General features: G+C 45.6%; 1 protein-coding gene across 1 annotated transcript in view; it reads left to right on the forward strand.

Moving 5' to 3' along the window:
- The window catches only part of NUP153 (nucleoporin 153), a 1,189,258-nt gene extending 1,163,405 nt beyond the window's left edge, over positions 1 to 25,853 (forward strand). The window contains exon 22 of the mRNA XM_069613598.1: positions 24,792 to 25,853. Within this exon, the coding sequence (XP_069469699.1) occupies positions 24,792 to 24,852 (61 nt within the window). The 3' untranslated portion in view covers positions 24,853 to 25,853. The remainder of the gene's footprint in view (positions 1 to 24,791) is intronic.
- Positions 25,854 to 26,347: the final 494 nt, after the last annotated feature.

Raw genomic sequence — 26,347 nt, forward strand, 5'->3', positions numbered from 1 at the left:
GTTACTTATAATTTACCCCCCATTTCCAACCCGCCTCCAGGTGGAATCCCAGTGTTGTACTCTTAAAGCTCATGGGTCCACCTTTCGAGCCTATGCGCAAATCGAGCCTCAAGCACCTAACATACAAGACCTCTTTCCAATTAGCCATCACCTCAATAAGACTGGTGAGTGAGCTACAAGCATTGTCAGTGCAAAACCATTTCTTTGTAAGGACAAAGGAACACACCCTAGGTTTTCACCTAAATTCATATCCAAGTTCCATGTTAACCAATCCATTGAACTTCCTGCTTTTGTAACGCTCACCTGTTATCCACAGGGACGTCACTCAGCCTGTTCTGACCTCTTACAACCTCGAACCCTTCCCTGAATGCTATTCGACTGGAGACTGGGCCTGAAACACAGGATTGGTAGAGTTTAACTCCCTATTGTCTCTGTGTGCTTGAACCCCTTCTTTCCCGGGGTCCAAACCTTCCCTTTGATCCACAGCTCACCTTGTTTTCTTGGATAGTGTGCTCTCCGTCCTGCTTTCAGCGCAGGGGCGCGTTGATTGATGCGGGCTCGTTGCAGCCTAGTTACTTCACTGGCAAGAGTCCGACAGGTAAGTATAATGAGTCTTTTGAACAGTTCTCTAACTTCGTTCCTTTCCTTCCTTAGATGATGGCCGGCGTCCGGGGATGGCGCCGTGCTGCTGAGATGAGTTGCGCTGAAGTTGAGTGAGAGCGCGATGCACACCTTTCATGTTTGTATTGAACTGAGTTCTTTTTCTGTGTCTTTTAGGTGCTGCAAAGTTTATCAGCGTGGATGACGGTTATGAAGAACAAATGCGGTGGGTAAGCGCGGTATGCAGCGCCTCTAGATGTTGCCACGCTAACCTGGAGTGTCTTTTCCCTCTTACAGATGGATGAGAAGTTCCGGAGACAGTGTTCCCCCAGAGCGGCTGGGATTCAGGTAAGCGTTTGAAGCTCATACAGTATTTAAAAATAAGCGAAGATTTGCAGTATGCTTACTAATGCCTTTTTTCTGTTCTTTTCCCTTTTCCTTAGGAAGCGGCGTGCCGTGATGGGAATGACACCGCCGAAGATGCCCACAGAACAGAAGGAGCGATGAATGATGGGCAGAAGCGCCGCAAGGTAAGGCTGTTCCTAACGGTGTTCTTGTAGGAGCTGAGCGCAGAAGAAAGATGTAGGCCTACTGGAGACCGATCCGAACACGGTGAGTGGCACGCTGCAGGTGCAGAAAACGCAAAGCATGTTTCTCAGCCTGGGTGTGGCTTAAATAGTCTCTGGATATCCCAGGTGTCTCTGGGCTGAACCACACCCAAAAGACTAGACCGCACATGCAGTTCTGGGAACCGAAATATGTGGGGGCATACATCTTGTCCCCATCAATGCACTACAAGTCCAATCCCCCAATGTTCTCCTATGGGAGTGAGTGAGTCTGGTGCCACAAGCGCCAAGTCTGACTCCAAGTGGGTCTTTGGAGGCATGGAGAGGGCCATGTAGGTGATTGTGGCCTGGCTCCAGCCTGACATCTAGGAGGGCTGGGGACATGAGGGTCAGGAATCATGACGGCTTTCTTTAAAAATCCATCCAACTCAGCTGAGAAAAAAGCCTCCATACACTGGATGTAAGGAGGGCAGTTTTGTACTATGTAAACAAGACCAAAGTGCTAAGAAAAACAGATAAACTGTTTGCCTCCATAGCATCTGGCAGGGAGGGTGATCACATTTCAAAGAATGCCATCTCCAGATGGATATTGAAATGCATACAGCTCTTCTATTCCCTGTCAAAGAAAACTCTGCCTTTCACACCAAGAGATCACTCTACCAGAGATATAGGCGCTACTTTGGAATTGATTGCAAACGTTCCTCTAGACACTATTTGCAAAGCAGCTACATGGAGTTCCACACATACGTTTACTCGGCATTACTGCAGTAACACATTCTAAAGCAGATTCACGGGTGTGACAAGCAGTGCTAAAACATGTATTTGCTGCTGTACTATCGAACAACCCACCTCTCCTTCTCCAGATACTGCTTGCTAGTCTATGCATAGCATGTGATCTAAGCAGGTGCACCAGCCTCAGAAGTGATAAATTACTCATCGTAATTGTATTTCGGATGCTTGTATCTGCTTAGATTCACATGCATAGATGTATTTCTGGCTTTATCGCTTCTTATCTGCTTTATCACATCTGTACTCATGCTACACTTCATGCTACCACATGTCGGAAACAAAATCTGAGGGAGCATGTGTACAGTGGACGTCACACTAGAGATAGTATTACTGTCACGCACTGTTGACGTCCCTTTTAGAGTTTCGAAAACACCAACTTTAATACTCTGCAGCTTCCACTAGAGGTCAGCCTATGCACAGCATATGATCTAAGCAAGTTCCACAATCCTCAGAAATATATATATATATCTGCTTAGATCACATGCGGTGCATAGGCCGACCTCTAGTGGAAGCTGCAGAGTATTAAAGTTGTCTTCGAAACTCGAAAAGGGAGGTCGACGGGGCGTGCGAGTGATACTATCCCTAGTGTAACGTCCACTGAACCCATGATCCCTTACGCGTCGAGGTCCCTCAGATTGTTTTTTCCGGCATTCTAGATGGACGTGTGTAGCAGAGTTCCTCTTTCTGCGTAAAGCCATTGACTTATTTCAATTACTGATAGTTCATTCTTTCTATCCTTTACTTCACCGACCATCGAAACATCACGCCGGTGAAGACAAAGACTACCTGTCAAAAGACTACCGCGACAAACCGTTCGGCCTTGGAAGACTGCCTCGGCCCAGACAGTAGGTGGGGGGGGGGCTCATTTTAGGATGTATATGTCCCTCAACTTACACTACTTTTGCCCAGCTGCCATAGTTTGTAGTTATGGACAAGGCCCCATTTAAATTCTGCCCAAAGTGCAATCGTAAATTTCCATGGGTCGATTAGCATTTAGGCTGTAACTTGTGTCTCCCAAGAGACCACGCCAAGATGTCTTGTCGAGCGTGTAGGCTAAGGCACTTTCAGTGATGGCAGCAACACTGCCGTTTCAGACGACGAAGGCGACTGGGTAGCTCCGGCTATCCAAGCGCAGGCCCCTGACCCCGGAGGACAGGCCGGCGGCCATGTTGTGGGGACTACACCCGGCAGCGGAAGCGCATCAAAACCAACTACCACTAAACACATAACCCCAAGTCGAGACTCGTCACATGGATCGACCGTTCAACAGCGCACGGCACCCAGGGAAAGGTCTGAGTCCCTGTCCTCTAGGTATTCTCGTTCGAGATCGCCGCACGATGGGACCCAACCGCCAAAAGATGGCGAGTGTCGCGTGTAAAACTCCCTCTGAGGGCCGGTCATCCGCAGGTGAGGCTTCGGCCCTTCCCACACCCGAAAGTCGACGCTCAGCGTCAGATCAGGTTGCAGGCCCCAAACAGTCCGATAGACACAGCTCTGGGTGCCAGGGAGTTGGAGGGGGGGGGGGGAACATAGCAAGAAGTCCTCAAAAAGCCTTCAGGGAAAAGAGAAGCCTAAGGAAACTAGGCCCAACCTTCATGGTAATCCCAATTTCAGCAGAATGGTCTTCACAAGACATAGATGGGGTCATGAGGAGAATGTCCTTTATGTCCATTTTCTACTAAAAGGACCCTGCATACTTCCAGAGTTTCCAATCCACTCCCCCACCACAGCTCCCTCTGGGTCTCAAGTCTCTGCTCGGCCTTCTCAACCCCCTTCTAAAAGGTTTTGTACAGAAATTCCAGTGCGTAGCAGAGTCAGAGCTCTATGATCCAGACTCCGAACACAAAGACCTCTCAATTGTAGAGGCAGCTGACCCTCAGTACGACGAGGAGGCAGAAGACCCTTAGTAGGGGTACAATGAGGACCAAGAGGCTGACCCAGATGCCACTATGTATCCGACACTCGCCTATCGATCAGGACCTTCCTATCATTGATTCTCCTATTGACAACCAACCCCTTCTTAATGAGGTGCTAGCCGTGGCAGCAGGGCACTTTCAAATTGACACCCAGGAAGTACAGGAGGATAAGGACTTTATAGAACATATCCTTGGGGACAAGAAAACAATGGTGCAGTTTATTCCTTTACTCGAGTCAATACAGCGCAGGATACAACAGTCATTAGAAGCCCCTAACCTCACACAGGCTGTGACAAAAAGGGCAAATTACAACACTAGAATCTTCAACGCCAAATCTAATACTAAGGAGCTCTTTACCATACTCAAAGAATTGGAATCTCCTAGCACCCCTCCCGACTCCTGCAAAAAAGATGCCCTTGAGTGCACTAGCATCCAAAACGCCCTGCTCAATAAAATGTCACTACTTCAATCTAAAATTGAAGCTAAAAGAGCCAGCCTATCAACTACAGCCAAAACCTGCAATACTAACTCTAATCTGAGCCCCCAAAACATCACAGCCACTTCTCAAATCAAACCTTTTGAATTCACCCGTCACCACACTAGAGCTTGAGGTTGATTAGAAGCCTCAAGCCACCCAGGTGCCGAGGAGACATTTGCCCTGATCCCATCATAAAAGGAGCAAACGAATTTGCCCCCTTTATCACGTCCTTTATGAATGTGTCCTTTGCCTCCTGTACTGTGCCCAAAAATCTCAGATGCCTGGGTTATGCCCCTCATCAAGAAAACTAACCTAGATCCTAACATCCCCGCCAACTTCAGGCCTATCACCACCGTGCCGTTTCTCCAAAAATGGCCGCATATATTCAGATTCAAAATACCCTTGAGACCAGTAACCTCCTAGGACTCAATCAGGATTCAGACCAAGATATGGGACAGAAACAGCCCTCTTGGATCTGAAAATCCAAATGGATGAGGCTAGGGACAACGGAAAGCCAGCTCTACCCCTGCTAATTGACTTGTCTGCAGTGTTCGACTTGGTCGACCATAATATCCTAACCAACCACCTCATCACAGCTGCCTCCTTCTCCAACAAAGCTGCAGCCTGGGTCAATTACTTCCTGGCAGACATATCCATAAGGGTCTTCTCCAATATCGCGTCAGCCATCCCGTCCCCTATCACGTGTGGAGTCCCTCAGGGCTCTTGTGTATCCCTCACCCTCTGCAATATTTTCACCAGGCTCCTGTTTTACCACCTAGACGAGTTAGGCATATCATACACAAATTATGCGGATGATATGAAAATACCCATCACTCTGTCAGGTGACTACCAGTCAGACGCCACCCTCCTAAAAGAAATTTCAGCAAAATACAAACCTGGATGTCCAATCCTGGCCTTTGTCTCAACAATTACAAAACTGACCTGCTTCTCATCGGATCCAAATTAAGACTCCACAAGTTAGGCCCTAAATACACCACCTTCAATATTGACGGCAACCTCATCAAGGTTGACAAGGAAGCAAAAAGCTTAGGCTTCTATCTCGACTCCGCTCTAACACTCCAAAAACAAATTAACGCTACCTTGTCATCAACCGCATACACATCAAAATGTATAAACGCCTACAGGCCCTTCATGACTTCGGATAGCTGTATCACCCTTGCAAGAGCTGTCATACTCTCCAAATTAGATTATTGCAACACTCTCTACTTGGGCACAAGCCAGAAACACCTCCAACTTGCAAGTCCTGCAAAATAATGCCCCCCGCTCTAGCCACATATCACAAACCCGACAAAATACAAACTGGCTCCCTATCCAAGACAGAATCACCTTATAAGTGCCTCAACAACTCAGCCCAGAAATACTTGATGAACACATTCTCTAGAAGGAAACCTGCCAGACCTACTAGATCCAACCATGCCCACTGTCTCAACATCCTGAAATTCAATCTCATTAAAGCGGGGGGGGGGGGGGGGTTTCTACCTTTCCATTGCTGGCAGCTAAGACTTGGAACAAGCTACCCCCAATATTAAGGTCTGAACCCCTGTTACTTTCCTTCCGGAACAAAGTAAAAACCTGGTTGTTCATGCAGTCCGACTAAAGACCACAGTACCTCCACCGACCCTCCCCATAGCTTAGGTATGCTTCTTCTATAGGTCATCGAGTCTTAATACAACTGGCGACCTCAACTATGTTCTGAACCGGGAATGTTTGTACATTACTTCTCCTTTGTATATCCTTGTATTTACATTGTATTTTTGTATATTTTTCTGACCTTGTATATTGTATGTTCTGCTTTTATTATTTCTCTGACCTTGTAGATTACTGTAACTATGTACCTATGGAAAGCGCTCAGATACCTTTTGTGTTTGGTGCGCTATATAAGCAAATAAAACAAACAAACCCAGGTGTAGACCAGCTTTTTAAACCCACACCTTCAGTATATTAGAGGGCAGCTGAAGCCAGACGCATTAGTTGTAACTACAACTAGGAAAAGAGCAGTCACCCCCCCCTTGCTCCGCTGAGGCCCCACCCGACGAGGAAAGCAAAAAGATTTACACCATGGGTAGGAAAGTCGCCTCCTCCGCGGCTCACCAAACCAGAATTGCAAACAATGCTACCCTTCTGGCCAGTTATAACTGCCACAAATGGGAGGAAGTGTCGGCTCTACTATCGTCTGCCCCAGAACCACTGAAATCCCAGCTAGCACAGGTGGCCGCAGACGGTAGGGCGGTGTCAAGCTGCTTACTTAAGACCAATCTTGATGCGGCAGACAATGCCGGCAGAATCATTGCTCAGGGTACTGCTATTAAAAATCATGCGTGGCTTCGGCAATCGGGTATCGGACCAGAAGCGCAGGCCACGCTAATTAACACGCCTTTTGAACCCCATATGCTCTTCGGCAAGGCCGTCCATGACGCCCTTAAAACAGCCAAAGATGAGTATGACACACTTAAATCGTTGGGCCAACTCACCAACAAGCCATCCGGCTGAAGGGGTACTGGCAATTATTGCCGTTTTCGTGGCCACGGTTCTCAAAGGGGGTCCAATTACAGTCAAAACCAAAGCTGCTCCTGGGGAAATAATCAGTCAGTCCTCCCAGGCTACCTTAGAGGACAGCGCAGAGGTCGTGGAAGGGGCAACCCCTCTAGAGGCGGCACCCCACCTGAGAAGCAGTGACCTTCCACTTCAGGTGCCCTCCCATGCCTCTCCAGTAGGACGACGCATTTCCAGCTTCACCCATGCATGGTAAGGAATCACCTCAGACAGATGGGTGCTCTACACAGTAGCAGGCGGGTACTGTATTGAACGCCAATGACCCCAAGACCACCCCCCACGACAAAAGATCCACGCAAGAGAACACCAGCATATCCTCCTCGGAGATAGCCACTCTTCTAATAAAGGACGCCATCGAAATCGTCCCAGCCCACCAGGTAAACCAGGGTGTTTATTACTTCCTTGTGCCAAAGAAAATCTAACAATGCGCCCAGTATTAGATTTGCGCCCTGCAAACAAGTATGTCAAGCCACAAAAGCTCTGCATGACTATGCTACAAGAGGTAATCCCTCTACTAAAAGGGGAGATTACATGGCAACACTGGATATGAAAGATGCCTATTTTCATATTTTAATGTTCCCAGCGCACAGAAGATTCTTGTGTTTCAAGATAGCAAACCAGCACTACCAATTCAAAGTGCTGCCCTTCGGAATAGCTTCTGCTCCAATGGTATTCAGAAAGGTACTGGCGGTGGTGGCAGCGCACTTACTCAGGGAGGCAATCCCAGTGTACCCTTACATGGACGACTAGCTCGTTAAAGGGGAGTCACCCCTAATTTGCAGACAAAACATTCAAAAAACAATCACCCTCATTCAATTGGGCTTCTCCATTGAGAAAAATTCAAGCCCAGTGCCTAGCACTTCCAAACAGTTCCTAGGAGCTGTCCTAAACACACAAGAGGGGTTGGTCTTTCCGTCAGAGGAAAGAGTCCAAAATGTGTTACTGCAAACACTGCATTATCGGGCCGGCCGCCAGATAAGGGTGCGCAAAGCTATGCGTTTGCCAGGCATGATGGCATCTTGCATTTACCTAGTTCCTCACACGTTCCTGCGCATGCAACCCATGTAGGAGTGGTTGGTGAAACAGTGGTCTCAGGCAAGTGGTCAGTGGGACGATTTAGTGGTCGATTCGCCAACATTTGTTCAAAATCTTGGCTGGTGGACAAGGGAAAATCTGCTGAAAGGGAAACCCTTCTACGATCCAGAGATGGAGGCAATTGTCACAATAGGCGCCTCTCTTGCGGGATGGGGCACTCATTACCTTCATCACACAGCTCCGGGTTTGTGGTCTTGCACGGCAGCCCAAAACCACATCCTGATGCTAGAACTTCTGGCAGTATTCAAAGTCCTTCAGGCATTTGAATCCCATTTAAAGAACCAATCTCTGCAAGTCCTGACGGCACTACAGCGATGTTTTATATCAACAAGCGGGGGCACACATTTTTCAAATCTGTCCTGCCTTGCGCAGCAAATTTGGAAATGGTCACTCAAATGGAAGATGTTCGTATTGTCACAGCATGTTCCAGGGGAACTCAACTCTCTAGCAGACTCATTGAGCAGAGATCCCCTACCAGAGGAACAGGAGTGGCGTTGACACAAAAAAGTCATAGAACACCTCTTGTCTCTATGGGGTTTCCCCACATTAGACTTGTTCGCTACAAGCGTAAACAGTCAATGCCCAGACTTCGCGTCCAGGTTCTCCCAGCCAGGCTCCAAGGGGAACACCCTATGGATGAACTGGTTAGGGAAATTTGATCTAAGATCCACTAGATGTCGGACCATGCACAGCATGTGATCTAAGCAGAATCCACAAGCCTCAGAAGGGATATATTACTCACCGTAATCGGATAAGGCGCATGGATGCTTATGAGCTTCTGATACGTAACTGCTTGGATACAACTGTACTTGCGCTACACCTCATGCTACCTCATGTCAGAAAAATAACAATCTGAGGGACCTCGATGCGTGAGGGATCATGGGTACAGTGGACATCACACTAGGGATAGTATTACTGGCACGCCCTGTCGACGTCCCTTTTTGAGTTTCGAAAAACAACAATTGTAATACTCTGCAGCTTCCACTAGATGTTGGCCTATGCACAGCATGTGATCTAAGCAGATTCCACAAGCCTCAGAAATATATATATAGTTCCTAGGAGCTGTTCTGAATACTCAAGAGGAGTTGGCTTTTCCTTCAGAGGAAAGAATTCGGAATATACTACTGCAAATTCCACAATATCAAACCGGTCGCCAGATAACAGTACGCAAAGCAATGCGTTTGCTGGGCATGATGGCGTCATGGATTTACCTGCTTCCCCACGCGCGCCTGCGTCCCATTCAAGAATGGTTGGCAAAACTGTGGTCTCAGGCAAGTGGTCAGTGGGACGATCTAGGGGTCGTTTCGCCAACACTCGTACAAAGCCTCCACTGGTGGACAAGAGACAATCTATCCAAGGGGAAACCGTTTTACGATCCTGAGGTACGGGCGGTAGTCACGACGGACGCATGCCTGACAGGATGGGGAGCTCACCATCTCCACCACACAGCTCAGGGTCTCTGGTCTCCAGAATCGCATCAACCTGCTAGAGCTTCTGGCAGTTTTCAGAGCACTTCAAGCGTTCGAGCCCCACCTACTGAACCTGTCGGTGCAGATCCGGACGGACAGCACTACAGCCATGTTCTACCTGAACAAGCAAGGAGGGACTCGGTCGCCAAATCTGTCCAGACTTGCCCAGAAAATGTGGATATGGGCACTCAGACGGAACCTCTTTCTGTCATCTCAACATGTTCCAGGGGATCTCAATTCTCTAGCGGACGCTTTGAGCAGAGATACCCCTTCCAGAGGAACACGAATGGTGTCTACACAGAGATATCGTAGAAGATCTCTTCTCTCAGTGGGGTTTCCCCACTATAGACCTATTCGCCACAAGCGAAAACAGACAGTGCCCAGGATTCGCATCCAGATTTCCCCAACTAGACTCCCTGGGGAACGCCCTGTGGATGAACTGGTCAGGGATGTTTGCGTACGCTTTTCCACCAACTTCTCTCATCAGGAAGGTGGTGAACAAGATGAACAGAGAGTCGATGACGCTCGTCCTAGTTGCTCCCATGTGGGCGAGAGAACCGTGGTTTCCACACCTACGCAGACTCTCGGTGTGCGATCCCATCAAACTCCCGGACTGGGACAACCTTTTGTCCCAGCACCAAGGTCAGAAGGTGCATCCTCAACCCAACACCATGAACCTAGCAGCATGGCTCCTGAGGTCATAGAGTTTGGACATCTCAATTTACCACAGAGGTGTATGGACATCCTAAAAGAGTCTAGGAAACTGAACACGAGGCATTGCTACTTCGACAAATGGAAGAGATTCGTTATCTGGAGCCAGTATAAACAAATCAACCCAGTTGATTGCACTCCTTCCACTATCGTGACATACATGCTCCACCTGCTGGACGCAGGGTTGGTTTTCAACTCACTAAAGGTACACCTGGCAGCACTGTCAGCGTACACCACCTCACATAGCAAGGTGTTGTGGTGGAAGGTACCCGTGGTTAAAGCCTTCATGGAAGGAGTAAAGAGACTTCATCCTCCTATATCTAACCCACCACCAGGATGGGACCTGAACGTGGTGCTTTCTAAACTCATGGGGCCGCCCATGCATAAAACATGTCTCAAACACCTGACCTATAAGACTGCCTTCTTAGTAGCCATGACATCCATATGAAGGGTCAGTGAAATTCAGGCTCTGTCAGTGCAGGATCCTTTCTTTACTATTCATAAGGATAAGCTGGTTTTACGGACACACCCTAGGTTCTCACCTAAGTTTATTTCTAAATTCCATGTAAACCAGTCCATCGAGCTTCTGGCTTTCTTCCAAAACCCACAAAGCTTGGCTGAGGTTAAACTACACACCCTAGATGTGCGTAGGGCGGTCCTTTACTATGTAACACAAGACCCAGACCGCTTAGAAAGACAGATCAACTGTTTGTCTCCGTAGCCACAGGCAAAGAGGGAGATCGCATCTCTAAGGGTGCCATCTCCAAGTGGATTGTCAACTGTATCCAGTTGCGTTACTCTCTTTCTGACAAAACGTTGCCTTTTACGCCCAGAGCCCACTCGACAAGAGGCATTGGGGCCACTCTGGCTTTCATTGCAAATGTTCCCCTTGACACCATTTGCAAAGCAGCTACTTGGAGCTCTATTCACACTTTTACTCGGCACTACTGCATTGACACCCAATCCAAGACAGATACTCAAGTGGGACAAGCGGTTCTAAGACATTTATTTGCTCATGACCCTTCTCAAATCCCACCTCCTTCTAACACTGCTCGCTAATCTATGCACAGCATGTGATCTAAGCAGATGCCACAAGCCTTAGAAGGGATACATTACTCACCGTAATCGTATTTCTGATGCTTGTATCTGCTTAGATTCACATGCGACCCACCCGTCCTCCCCTCTGAGAGAAGGCTCATGGATGCTTGTAGTCTTATCTATCTTCTATCTGCTTGGATCATCTGTACTCGCGCTACTCCTCATGCTACCTCATGTCAGGAAAAATACAATCTGAGGGTCCTAGGCGCGTGAGGGGTCATGGGGTACAGTGGACGTCACACTAGGGATAGTATTACTGGCACGCCCTGTGTCGACGCCCAATTTTCGAGTTTCGAAAAACAAACTGTAATACTCCGCAGCTTCCACTAGATGTCGGTCTATGCACAGCATGTGAATCTAAGCAGATACAAGCATCAGAAATACGTTTACGGTGAGTAATGTATCCCATATATATTTTTATATATCTATATATCTGAGGCTTGTGGAATCTGCTTAAATCACATGCTGTGCATAGGCCGACATCTAGTGGAAGCTGTGGAGTATTAGTTTGTTTTTTGAAAATGGGCATCGAGCTAGGGCATGCCAGTAATACTATCCTGTGTGACGTCGACTGTACCCATGATCCCTCACGCATGTAGGACCCTCAGATTGTTTTTTTCCACCATACTTGTCGGAAGCATAGTTGCGGAGTTCCCTGGCTTTCAGCCATTTTGTCATAATTGATTTAAAATTCCCCGTTCTTTAACTCCCATGTCGAGATCTGAAGATCGACGCCAGTCCGAAGAACAGCCGTCGAGACTGCACGACGGATTTGGGGCTCGGAAGGCCTCTTGCCTCGGCCCTGCAATTAGGGCGAGTGGGGCGTGGACACACACACACACACTCACACTCATTTATTTCCTATATGTACTCGCCCGCTCCCATAAAATAACATATGGAGAGTACTCAATTTAAATTCTGCCCCAAGTGCGACCGTAAGTTTCCTTGGGTAGATAAGCACAACACTTGTAACCTCTGTCTGCCTAGGGATCACCCCGAAGCTACTTGCAGAGCGTGTAAGCTCTTTAAAGCTAAAACACTAAAGGACCACTTCACTAAACGTTGGGCCCATTATGCTAGGCAGCTCGAGGCCATGGAGGCTGTGGGTTCCTTCAGTGACGGCAGCAACGCCGACGTTTCAGACGGCGAGGGCACAGAGGCATCGAAAGACACCCAAGCACAAGTCCCCGGCCTCGGAGGACTGTCCGGCGGGGCAGTTATGGGGACTACACCCGGCGACACTAGCGCTACCCACACTACTGCACCTAAGCACACTAAACCCAGCCAGGACTCGGCACATGTGTCGAGTCACCGAGAAAAGGAGGCACAACGAGCGGTCCACAGACTGTCCCCTCTGGGCATTCGAGGTCTAGATCGCCGCATGACACAAGGCAACCGTCCACGATTGTCAAGAGTGCCTCACTCCCCAAAGTTACAGAGGTAGGCTCGTCGGGAGACAAATCCGACCTCTATCCCCAAGCAGCTCGCTTAAAGTCAACTCAGGTAGCCCTTTCCACGTCTGCCTCCGAGTCTCGACGCGCACACACTCTAAGGATACAGAACCTAGCCAGACCACCCCCGAATCTCGACGCCAGGCGGCGCGAAAGTTTCAGAGAAGGCCCATAAATCAGGAAACATGCCTCTACTCAGGGGGAAGGGGAAAACAGCAGTAGTAGTCATCAGTAAAAACTTCTGCACCCCAGGCCCAAAAGCATAAATCCTCAGATAAAGACCAATCGAACACTGTCACCAGGCCCAAGTTTGTCCCTCCCACTCCACAGGATATAGGAGTAGAGGAGGAGCCTCAGCAGGAGGTCCTCCTTCCCAGATCCAGAGAGTGGAGTTCTGAGGAAATCGACAGGGGGATGCGTAGAATGTCATTTATGGCTAATTTCTATGAAAAAAAACCCAGACTATTTTCTGAGTCATCAGAATACCCCTGTCACCTCTACTCCTTCAGGATCCAGCCTCCTAGTAAGAGACCTCGGAAGGAAACTCCAGCTCAAGGTCTGATTTCAGACCCACTCTCTATGCAACCCTACCATCAGTATGCTGAGGATCCAGACATACAAGTACTGGACGACCAAACAGGGGTCGATTATTACGGAGACAAGGAGGACCAGGATGATGATGATGATGATGAGGAGGAGGAAGAAGATGAGGCAGAAGCCTATAGTCTAGACTCGCCTATCCCCAAAGATCCACCTGTCAATGACTCTCCTGTGGATAATCGGCCACTTCTGAATGAGGTCTTAGCCTAGGGCAGCAGAGCACTTTCACATAGACACTCAAGGGGCTCAGGAAGGAAGGGACTTTGCTGAAGAGATCATGGGGGACAAGAAGTCCGTTGCACAAGCCATTCCTATTCTGAAGTCAATCCAACGCAGAATTGACCCCTCCCTACTCGCCCCTAATATCACCCGGGCAGTCAACCCCAGAATTGAAAAACTATTCAGGGCCTGCCCTTCTGACCCACTTTACATAAGAGGTCAGCTTAAGCCTGACTCTTTGGTAGTTACTACCACCAGGAAAAGAGCGGGAACACCTCTAGCATCATCCGAAGCTCCCCCCCAGACAAGGAGATATATGGTCTAGGAAGGAAAGTGGCTTCTACTTCCGCTTACCAGGCAAGAATTGCGAATTCCACCACTCTGCTGGCAAGTTATAATTGTCACCAATAGGAGCAAGTAGCTGCCCTCATTGCCTCCGCACCAGTACCACTAAAGGGCCAGTTAGCCCAGATTGCGTCGGAGGGTAGATCGGTGTCCGGGTGCATTCTGAAAGCGACTTTTGACGCAGCAGACAATGCAGGCCGGCTCATTGCAGAGAGCACTGTAATCAAGAGACACGCTTGGCTGAGACAGTCAAGGTTTAAACCCGAGACCCAGGCTACTCTTATCGACATGCCGGTGGAACCGAATGTCTTGTTTGGGAAAGCGGTAGAGGAGGCACTCAAAACTGCCAAAGAGGAATACGATACCCTAAGGTCCCTCGGACAATTAACAAACAAACCCACGAACCAAAGAGTCAATAAGAATTTCCATTGCCCACGCGGCCAAAATTCCAAGAGAGGTTCTAATTACTCAAAGGGCCAAGGTACATCGTGGGGTGGCAACCAACAAACTACCCAGGGTTACACCAGAGCTAACAAGAGAGGCCGTGGTAGAGGGAGAGGCAGCCCAGGTAGAGGCGGTACGCCTCCCAGCAAACAGTGACGCTCCGCTCAGGGTCCCTTCCCATGCATCCCCAGTCGGGGGGCACATTTCCACCTTCACCCAGGCATGGGAAGGGATCACCTCGGACAGATGGGTGCTGTCCACAGTGTCCGCAGGATACTGCATCGAACTGTTGGAGCGTCCCCGTAACCACCCTCCAAGACATAAAATGCACACCCTGGACCACCAAAAGATCCTCCTCGAGGAAATCGTCAATCTTCTCGCAAAGGACGCGATGGAACTCGTCCCGGGCAACCAGGTAAACAAGGGTATTTATTCAACTTACTTCCTTGTGCCAAGAAAAGAAGCCCGGCTGCGGTGTCAAGGGCGGTGCGCTGGTGGAAACAGAGCTGTTAGGCTGCTGTGGCTCTGGTGTGTATTCAGGAACGTTTGGGAACGCTTTGCTACAAGCTGTATTCAGAATATTGCTGCATTTGGACAACGAGTAAGATTGAGAGCATAGTCTGCTCTTTGAACTGTCGGATTAACATTCAGACGAACACCCTGCAATATGCTGACCAAATAAGCTGTGTGTTCCTTTAACGCTCTCGAAGAGCGAAACCACGCCCCCTGCCCTCGCGACGTGAAGCCCGGCTGCGGTGTCAAGGGCAGTGAGCTGGTGGAAACAGAGCTGTCAGGCTGCTGTTTGGCTCTGGTGGAGAAGTAAGGGTGAAGCCTTTGTTGCGCGCTCCTGCTGGTCTGAAAAGATGCGGATAACCCATCATTACACCAATCTCTGCGGAGGAAGCTGGATGAGTACGAGGTCGTGCTCTGGTGTGGGAGTCAGAGCGATTTCAAGGAGTGCGACTCCAGACTAAAATAGAAGGTGAGCGGTACTCGAATAGATGGCTCCATCAAATGACTCGGCACATTTTTTTTGCTTCTAGTGCAATAATTCAGTAAATCTACAAGGGCTGCAGTAGCCTTAATTTGTGATTTGTGCGACTGTGACTGCGGGGCATGACCCTTTGAACAGTCGCGCTTACATATACAGTTTTCAACTGATTTGATCGGCTTGACTGTGACTGGGTTTTACGCTTTGAGCAGTCGAGCCAATTGGTGTGCCTTGGTGATTTTAAGGCGGCATATTTGTGAGTTCTTTGACAGCTTTTATTGACTCCATTGACCTCACAACCTTTCAAAAACAGCTAAATTTGCCGATTTTTGTTATTCACCTGCAATCGATTGTTAACCTTGGTATGCATATCTTGGAGAAGGTAATTTGGTGAACTGTTAGAAGACACAAAGACCAAAGAACCACAGTGGGTTGGCCCAAGAACCTGATTCGTCTTTTGACTTTATGAAGTGAGTGCAAGTATGCCGCTGAATATACTGCATTTAGCATCAGTCAGGAAACAATCAAATGCAGGTGATTCGGAAGTCATTCGGCAGAACTTTTACTGAGCCACTTCAATCGCACCAACGCGAGCTATGTTCATTGAAAATCAAATGAATGAATATTGTTTCCATTTCTACTATGTCAACTTCTCACTTAGTCGATTATAACAAATCTGGTGGGCCTGAGACAAATAGCTTGCCATTTCCTGTGAGCACACCATGTGTGAAGGTTAACCCCCAACCACTATCTGATCATATAATGCTAGTGTCCACGAAACACATTCCGAGACACACTTCCTCCCGCATTGTCACCTTGCCCATAAAGTTTCCCTCCTTGTGTAACGATCATATTTGCTTGTCCATTCATGCAAATCAATGTGAATCTCCAGTATTATGGAGTGATAAGAATTGTTATGGTGAGGTTGTCCATGCGGGAGAGGTTTCCATTCAAGTAGACTCACGAGAACAATCTCATAACTCAATGTTACAATCTTTTGCCTTTCCCACACCTAGAGCTACCAAAATAGTTCCAGCTGATCTTTCTTCAGCATGCAACCATGATTCAACCAGCTCTCATTGCAATTAATACTACCGTCATGAGCTTATGTAAATCATTTGAGTCATTGGATACAAAAGTCTCACCAGTCGAAACAATTTGATGATTTAACAAAATGGCTATCGACATATTTCTCTACTGTTCAGTCCAAGAGTATGCTTGCGCACAATGATCTATGTGCAGTGAACAAATCAATAGAATGTGTTGATGTTAATGTTGATAGTATTGAGCACAATCAGATTAAGAATAGTGAACAGATCGATATTGCTAATCAAGAGGTGTTGATTGAGGTTTGTACTTTTCCTCTGATCGCTGGCATAATACGTTCTAATATAAGCCCGTGTTCTGGTCCAAGTGAGGAAGCAAAGCCTACACTTATGGTTCATATACCTCAAAAATATGCAACTGGCGAAATCCAGGCAAATATGGTGCTACCACATGAACGGCAAGTAGGCCAAGGTTTAAGCCACTTAGAGGCTCTAAAAGTGAGAAACCCCAAAGTTGTTCAAAAGAAACCGCTCTCTGTGCTAAAAAAAAAAAAAACAAAGGACGTGGTAAATGTTAAACATACCAAAGAAACACTTGACTCCTTTTTCAAAGCCTTGAACAAAACGTCTGTCCCTCAAAAAAAGGTACAAGTGCTAAGTAAACAGCTCCTATTGTAACATCAGTACCAGAAGTGCCTCCGTTCTCATCTTTGGCGCCTTCTAGGCAATAAAGATGAGCGGAGTGGCCCCTTGTCTCCTCTCTCACAACTTGTACTATCTATAGCCCGTAATAATGAGGCTGACAAACAACTTGCTGCATTAAAAAAACATAAGTTGTTTGGTCCAACTAAGGTTAAGTCCACTGAAGTGTTGTCAAAGCACACAGTTTGTGACCTACCAACCACGCCAACTAAACTTTTCAGTTCACAAGTATGTGAACCAACTGCTTTGCCAATTGTAACCAATGCTAATGCTTCTCTTTCAAAAGTGCATGTACCGATAACAGATGGTTTGGTAACACATGCGTTTGAGAATTTTAAACAGAATGTAGATGAATACTTGGCCACAAAAATTGCTAGGATGCAAAACACCATCATGCGGCGGTGGCCACTGCAAGTGGACATAGTCCACAACGTTTCTGTCGCAAAGAACAGATGCAGGAGGAAATGTATAGTGATTTCACGCCATATACACCCACGCAGGGCACATTTCCACACTTTCATTTGAAAATGTAGAGATGGGAATTTCCCATCCTATGACTTGAATCGTCAAAGTGTGTTAAACATCTTTGGAGATATCTCTGATCTATGTAATGTATCAACACAGGACATTGATAAAATCGAATTAATTTTGGACGTGTCACAAACAATTGTGAGGTTTATGGCTCCCTTCTGGAGTAGTGCGGGACTCCATTTGGAGATGTAGGATGCAATTGTTCGACATGGGTTTCCTCCTAGCTGAAGATCCTTCAGGTGTACGCCCTAAAATCCAAAATGTTTGTGAAACCAAACATCTATCGTGGAGTAAATCAAGATAATGTAGTTCAAAGTGGTGCAACTCAAAATTATTAACCATCAATAAGTGCTGCCCCTTTTAAAATAGCAAGTTGGAACACAAGGGGCAATTCTCATTTACAGTCCTCCATTACTAAATTGGCCAATCTTTGCCAGGTGTTAGCTTTACAGGAAACTTGGCTCATTGATTGCCCATTGTGGGATGGGTATGAGATCGCCCTTCTTCCTGCCCTTCCAAGTGGGGGTAGACCGTCTTCAGGTCTCCTTGTCGCAGTACACATTGCTAGTGGGCTGCATGTCAAGCCCTGGTCTTCCGTTGGGGCGCAAATACAGTGCAAGTTATTAGTCACACACAGATGATAGCATTTGTTAATATCTATAGGAACATTGCCGTCATGTCTGATGACTTCTATGATGGTCTATCTGGAATATTAGATATAATAACGATGAGCAATATCATCTCAAACTATCATTGCGGGTGATCTCAACTTGGACTGTTTGAAAACCACGAGCAGCACACAGAATGCCCAAAGATGGAATAACTTCATGCAAGACCGTAATTTTTATATGCTTAATGGCGCTGTAGATGGAGACATACCTTCTCAACATACGTGGCAGCGTGGGTCTAGCAGAAGTACAATTGATTATATTTACATGAGTGCTCGCTTATTTAAAAATGTAATCAAACTTGATATCTGTGACCACGCACATAGTGATCACAGGTTGTTGATTGTGCATTCCACTTGGAATGCGGTGCCAATCGGAGACGAGCAAACCTTACATGCTGTGGTAACAGTTAATACCGCTAGAAATCGTCTTCGGTGGAACCCCGATACTCTATCTAGTTTTCAAAATAGTGTGGAACAAAATGCTTTGCAAGCTGACACCAAGGAATACTCTGACCTGCTAAACCCATTTAGGAAGGCCATCACAATCCTTCGGTCCAACAGAATGACACCCACATATTTTTAATGCAGATACACACCGCATTAAAGCAGACTATAAAAATCTCCCAAAAAAATTAGCGGCATCTTAGATCCATTACGGTGGCAGTTCCTAAAAACAGCCAAATGCCGCTACAAAAATTGGCTGAAGAGTAGAAAGGGAGCTCAATTCTAACAGACAGTGAGACCATGCTAAATGCCATGTTCTATAAAAATTCTGCCAGTAGGTGGCAGTTACTGAATGACTACAAATGTCATTTACAAGGAGACGCACAAATTAACGGATGGGAATCAGACTGGATTTCCCACTTTTCTTCGTTGTATGCTGACTCTGCTTTTTCACAAATTGTCTATTCACCTTCCTCTGCTTCCATGTGGCAGTTAGATTTCCATAGAAAGAATACGTGCCATCATTATGCATGCATGTTCCTCTAGGGCGATGGTTCCTGATGGACTTTCGAACTTTATGTTCAAAACCCATCCTGACGAATGGGCGAATATTCTCTATTCCATCTTTAAGGAAATTTTGATCTCTCGGGCCATCCCCCTTTCTTGGAAAACGTCTACTATTGTTCCTATTTTCAAAAAAGGGGATCGAAGTGTTCCTGCCAACTATCGGCCGATCGCTTTATTAGATGCGCCATGAAAAATATTTACTAAATTGATTCTCTGTGAATTTAATGCCTGGACTCTACAATGCCAGCTACGAGACCCACATCAAACAGGTTTCGTTGCGGGCATGGGAACTACTATAAATCTGTTTGCCCTTAATTCAATCACATCACAATGCCAGATGCTTGGAAAACAAGTTTTATTTTGCTTTTGTGGATCTCAATGCCGCTTTTGACTCAGTGAGCCAGGTACTTCTGCTTACCAAATTGTCTAGAGACAATTGTCCGGTGACATTATACGATATCATACATTCGTTGCATTCTCAAACCTCCATCAGAGTCCGGCTAACTTTAGACGGTCGATTGTCTGAACAGATTAGTACCTTTCGGTGTTTGAAGCAGGGATGTCTCCTGGCATCAGCAATATTCAACTATTTTATTCATGACGTTCGATCTGTCTTGATAAATGTAATGTCAGTTTCTTCAAAGCTTAATAACCAACCTATCCAATCACTTATGTATGCAGATGACTTAGTGCTTATATCAAAAACTCAACTAGGTCTGCAGCGCTTACTGGAGGCGTTTTACATCTATACATAAGATAATGAGTTGAAAATCAACTTAAGCAAAACTCAAATTGTTGCTTATTCACCTAAGCGTCAAGGCCCACTATGGTATGTGTGGACATTTGATCAATCCCCCATACAAATGGTACCCAAGTATACTTATCTGGGAATAGTTTTTGAGGGCCAGTACAATGCAAAAGCCCATATAGCACAATTGGAGACAAAACTTACATCATTTATCTCTCAAGCTAAAATAATGTTTAAATATGGTAAATTCTCCATAAAGCCTGCACTGTTATGGAATATGAAAGCAATTCCGGCTCTTTTGTACAGCCTTGAAACACTAAATACCAACTTAAACCTTCCATTTGACAAATGGGAGGCAAAATATTGGCGGCGTATTCTCCATCTACCAAACTGCGTACCAGGCGCCTGGATAAGGTATGAACTGGGCTTGATCTCTATCCATGCCATATATCAGTGGCGTTTGTGTGCATTTTTTAGAAAATGTTTGATTTCAACTACTTTGAATGTTCTATTGAAAACCCTGTCAGATTATATATTTACCACCAGCCAACTACTTATTAAACAATGGCTTACAAAGGTCTCCCATATATTAAATGCGGCAGATGTGTCATTAGACCTATTATTTCAGAATCCCGACAAAGCTAAATCAAAATTGTTTGATCTTGACTGGATAACTACCAGAACTCTGTCTTTCATATCATAATATAGAGTTATCCCGTTTTCCACACAAAAAATCACGAACCTTGCCATCCTATTTGATTCGGTGTTCCTCTCATAGTATTCGTAATGGTATTCTAAGACTACGTTTTAATTTATGGAACACCAGGGGTGTGCAAGCGAAGCGGAAACAAATAGCCACAAATGACAACTACTGCCGCTTTTGTTTGCTGAGAGACGCTTATGAAACTTTAGAGCACATCATATCAGAATGTTGTGCACTTCGAGCTTTACGTGAAATACATTACACAAGGCATTGTAAATATTTGTGCCTTACAGGACAGGATCAGTGCTGGTCATTCATTTTGGGTGTTTATAACCTCTCTATACAAATTGCAACTGTCAACTTTTTAACATGTTTAAAGTTGGAGACTACCGAAAACTAAAATTGACATTGCACAGGGAACAAAAAGAAAAATATGATCACTTATGTGATTCCATATGTGGTGAATTAACTTTGATGTTTTTTCTAAGCAATAATATCCCTCTGTCTATTTTATTATACATTGGTTGTATGATTATGTACTACTTTGTTCTCCCACGGTTTTAGTGGTTTTGCAGAATGTAAGATAATTGTAATGTAAAGGATAATATGTATATGGTTCTGCAATTGATATGTAAAAATGTATTCTTGTGTATCTGATATTTGAAAGGTTGATTTAATTAAGCTGATACAAATAAAAATAAAAAAAATTGACAATACGCCCAGTTATTAGACTTACGCCCTGCAAACAAGTATGTCAAGCCCCAAAAATTTCGCATGACTACGCTCCAAGAGGTAATTCCCCACCTAAAAAAGGGAGATTACATGGCAACATTGGACATGAAAGATGCCTATTTTCATCATGTTCCCAGCGCACAGATTCTTGCGCTTCAAGGTGGACAGTCAGCACTACCGGTTCAAGGGGCTGCCCTTCGGTATAGCCTCGGCTCCAAGGGTATTCACCAAGGTACTGGCGGTGGTGGCGGCACACCTACGCAGGGAGGCAATCCAAGTGTACCTTTACCTGGACGACTGGCTCATCACAGGGGAAACCCCAGTAATTTGCACTTCCAACATCCAAAGAACGATCGACCTCTTCGAATTGGGTTTCTCAATCAACAAGAAAAAATCAAGCCTGGTGCCAAGCACCTCCAAACAGTTCCTAGGAGCTGTCCTAAACACGCAAGGGCGGTTGGCCTTTCCATCAGAGGAAAGAATTCAGAATCTACTACTGCAAATTCCTCAATATCAGCCCGGTCGCCAGATAAGGGTGCGCAAAGCGATGTTTGCTAGGCATGATGGCATCATGTATTTACCTGGTTCCTCACGTGCGCCTGCAACCCATGTAGGAATGGTTGGCGAAACAGTGGTCTCAGGCAAGTGGTCAGTGGGACGATCTAGTGGTCGCTTCGCCAACATTAGTACAAAGTCTTCGCTGGTGGACAAGAGAAAATCTCTCAAAGGGGAAACCCTTTTACAATCCGGAGATACAGGCTGTAGTCACTACAGACGTGTCCCTCTCAGGATGGGGAGCACACCTCCTTCGCCACACAGGGCAGGGCCTATGGTCTCACACAGTGGCCAAGAATCACATCAACCTGCTATAACTCCTGGCAGTCTTCAGAGCGCTTCGAGTGTTCGAACCCCACCTATCGAACCTGTCGGTGCAGATCCTAACGGACAGCACGAAGGCAATGTTTTACATAAACAAACAGGGGGGCACTCGGTCACAAAATCTGTCCAAGCTTGCCCAAAACATGTGGATATGGGCACTCGGACAGAATATTTACCTGTCAACTCAACGTTCCAGGGGATCTCAATTCACTAGCAGATGCTTTGAGCAGAGACCAACTACTGGAAGAACACGAATGGTGTCTACACAAAGATGTCATAGAAGACCTCTTCTCACAATAGGGTTTCCCCACTATAGACCCGTTTGCCACAAGCGACAACAGACAATGCCCAGACTTCGCGTTCAGGTTCCCCCAGCCAGGCTCCAAGGGGAACGCTCTATGGATGAACTGGTCAGGGATGTTTGCCTACGCTTTTCCACCAACTCCCCTGATGAGGAAGGTGGTCGACAAGATGCACAGAGTCGATGACGCTCATCCTGTTGCTCCCATGTGGGTTAGACAACCGTGGTTCCCGCACCTGCACAGACTGGCTGTGTGCGAACCCATCAAACTCCCGTGCTGGCACAACCTACTGTCCCAGCTCCAAGGTCAAACACTGCATCCTCAACCCAACTCAATGAACTTGGCAGCATGGCTCCTGAAGTCAGAGTTTGGCCATCCCGATCTACCACAGAGATGCATGGATATCCTTAAAGAATCAAGGAAACCCAACACAAGACACCATTACTTTGATAAATGGAAAAGATTTGTTATTTGGTGCCAGAATAAACAAATCAACCCAGTTGATTGCACTCCTTCCAATATTGTCACCTACATGCTCCACCTGCTGGACGCAGGGTTGGTATTTAATTCACTCAAGGTACACCTGGCGGCGCTGTCCGCCTACACCACCTCCCATAGCAAGGTGTTGTGGTGGAAAGTACCAGTGGTTAAGGCTTTTATGGAAGGGGTAAAGAGACTCCACCCTCCAATGTCAAACCCTCCACCAGGTTGGGACCTCAATGTGGTGCTTGCTAAACTCATGGGGCCCCCCTTTGAACTCATGCAGAAAGCTAGTCTCAAACACCTGACTTGTAAGACTGCCTTCTTAGTAGCCATTACATCCATAAGAAGGGTCAGTGAAATTCAGGCTCTGTCAGTGCAGGATCCTTTCTTTACTGTTCATAAGGATAAACTGGTTTTATGAACTCACCCTAGGTTATCACCTAAATTATCTCTAAATTCCTTGTTAACCAGTCCATTGAGCTACCGGCCTTCTTCCAAGAACCCAAAAGCTCTGCTGAGGTGAAACTACACACTTTAGATGTGTGAAGAGCCGTCCTCTACTATGTAGACAAGATCAGGCCGCTAAGAAAGACAGATCAACTGTTCGTCTCCATAGCTACAGGCAGAAAAGGAGATCGCATCTCTAAAGGTGCCATCTCAAAATGGATAGTCAAATGTATCCAACTGTGCTTCTCCCTTTCAAGTAAAACCTGCCTTTTACGCCAAGGGCCCACTCTACAAGAGGCATTGGGGCCACTCTGGCTTTCATTGCAAATGGTACCCCTTGACACCATTTGCAGAGCAGCTACATGGAGCTCTATTCACACCTTTACTCAGCACTACTGCATTGACATTCATTCCAAGACAGATACTTCAGTGGGATGAGCGGTTCTAAGACATTTGTTCGCTCATGACCCTTCTCACATCCCACCTCCTAACACTGCTCGCTAATCTATGCACAGCATGTGATCTAAGCAGATTCCACAAGCCTCAGAAGGGATACATTACTCACCGTAATTGTATTTCTGATGCTTGTATCTGCTTAGATTCACATGCGCCCTCCCTCCACTCTGAGAGAAGGCGCATGGATGCTTGTAGTCTTATCTGCTTGAATACTCTGTACTCACGCTACTCCTCATGCTACCTCAAGTCAGAAAAATATAATCTGAGGGTCCTACACGCGTGAGGGATCATGGGCACAGTGGACGTCACACTAGGGATAGTATTACTGGCATGCCCTAGCTCGACGCCTATTTTTGAGTTTTGAAAAACAAACTAATACTCCGCAGCTTCCACTAGATGTCGGCCTATGCACAGCATGTGAATCTAAGCAGATACAAGCATCAGAAATACTATTACGGTGAGTAATGTATCCCATATATATCCTGATGTCCAATGCAGCGTGGGGCGCATAGATGTGTCAGACGAAACTGATGCAGAGCTGCAGTGCCCCCTAGCAGCAGAAAGTTTACAGACAACAGCTGTGCAAGTTTGGTTGACGAGGTTCAACTTTTCATAGCTAGGATGATTACAATTATAACAAAAAAAGTGGAACCAATGAGCATGTCTGTATTCTATAATTAACTATCTGAAATGTGTAAACAGCCATTTTAATTTTGCTTTTGTTCTTTTCAACAGAGCCAATGGAAAAAATACGACCACACGGAGGATAAAGACTGCTATAAGACGAAGAAAATAAATTGTGCTGTTGAACCCACAACTTGTAGTAGCTATTGTCCTGCAATGGTCAAATACTGGATTGTACCTCATGCTGTGTCTAGCCAAGCCAGTTCTGCTGAAGAACGTTAGCACATCTGCTGAATGTTTCTTTTTTTTATCTTTTTTTTTTTAAAAAAGCTGGTGATGGAAGAGTTCTTAAGCAAAATTATTTTAGATTGCAGCAATTTCTTCTTTTAACTGGCTTGGCATGGTCTGGCAACACACATTGGGTGTCGCCTGCACAGCAAATGGCTTTGTATAGTACAATACCTCTTTTCGTCCGCACCACTATTTTCTTGATGCATTGAAATTGTAATTATATCAGTGAGAGGGATTCTGTATAGAGTAGAGAATGCTGACGATGACGATGATTGATTTCCATGCCGATTTTGTGCTGGTGTATGTGTGAAGTTGAGTGTCCAGTTGTATAACGCACTAAACCTGTTCTGATAGAGGAAGACTGATTACATGATGATTTATGCTACAGATCTGTTAGTTTTAGGTCAACATTTAATATACATTTTCTATATTTTCATTTTACTGCCCTTTATCACCTATCTCGCCTTTTCATTATTTTATTATAGTTATGTAAATAATGTGTTTCTTTAAATACTTTTTGGCATAACATCTGTGAATTTGAATTTTTTTCGTTTCAGCAAATCTTTTTGTTTAGTATTGTCTCAGATTTTATTATGTAAATCTCATTATTCAAAGTTGCCTAAATCCATTTTAAAATAAGATCTTTAAAGAAAATTGGTAATTCTTTAAAGGCTAAATCCATTGGCTTTTCTGATCCATTTTTATTTGGACCAAAAACCAGTATTGTACAAAGTATTAAGTATATATTTTTATATTTACAGAAATGGACTATGGTGACTTTGGATAATAAGTAAAAGTTTAATATTAAAGCCATGTTTATTACAGTATGATTAACATGTTAAACCATGGGATAAATGCCATCAATAAAACTATAAAGTATAATGTTTGTTGTGTATTAAATTCTAGATTGACCCACATGTCTAGCTGTTTTGAGTTTACAATCCTGCCCAAATCTATTTTGGCTGTGCAAGTTGTAATTTAAATGAAAGGGTGAACAAAATATAAATTAAAAACTGGAGCCCAGCATTGCCAGAATATTTGGTTCTAGAGCGCAAATTTGAGCACATCCAAAATGCTTCAAATGTGGCAGTATTTTGTCATTGTTGTTTTTGCCCTTAATTACCAGTAATTAATCATTTAGGGTAAATCAAAATCTTGAGATTAAGCAGCTGTTTGGGGTTTAAAGTACAAAAAAAGTTGGCACCCTTGCTGAAAGATTTTAACGTATAGCAATTCCTTAACCATACGCACATCTGGAGCTCAAGGCTGACACTGTTCATGGCATAGGATACGATTTGGTTTTATTTATTTCCATTATGTTGGTTGCATTAGTCTAATGTTGCTTTCTAGGTGTGGCTAACTGTATTCTAGGGACC

Source organism: Ambystoma mexicanum, chromosome 5p (genome assembly GCF_040938575.1).
Source record: "Ambystoma mexicanum isolate Mex_15411 chromosome 5p, UKY_AmexF1_1, whole genome shotgun sequence".
NCBI classification, from domain to species: Eukaryota; Metazoa; Chordata; class Amphibia; order Caudata; family Ambystomatidae; genus Ambystoma; species Ambystoma mexicanum.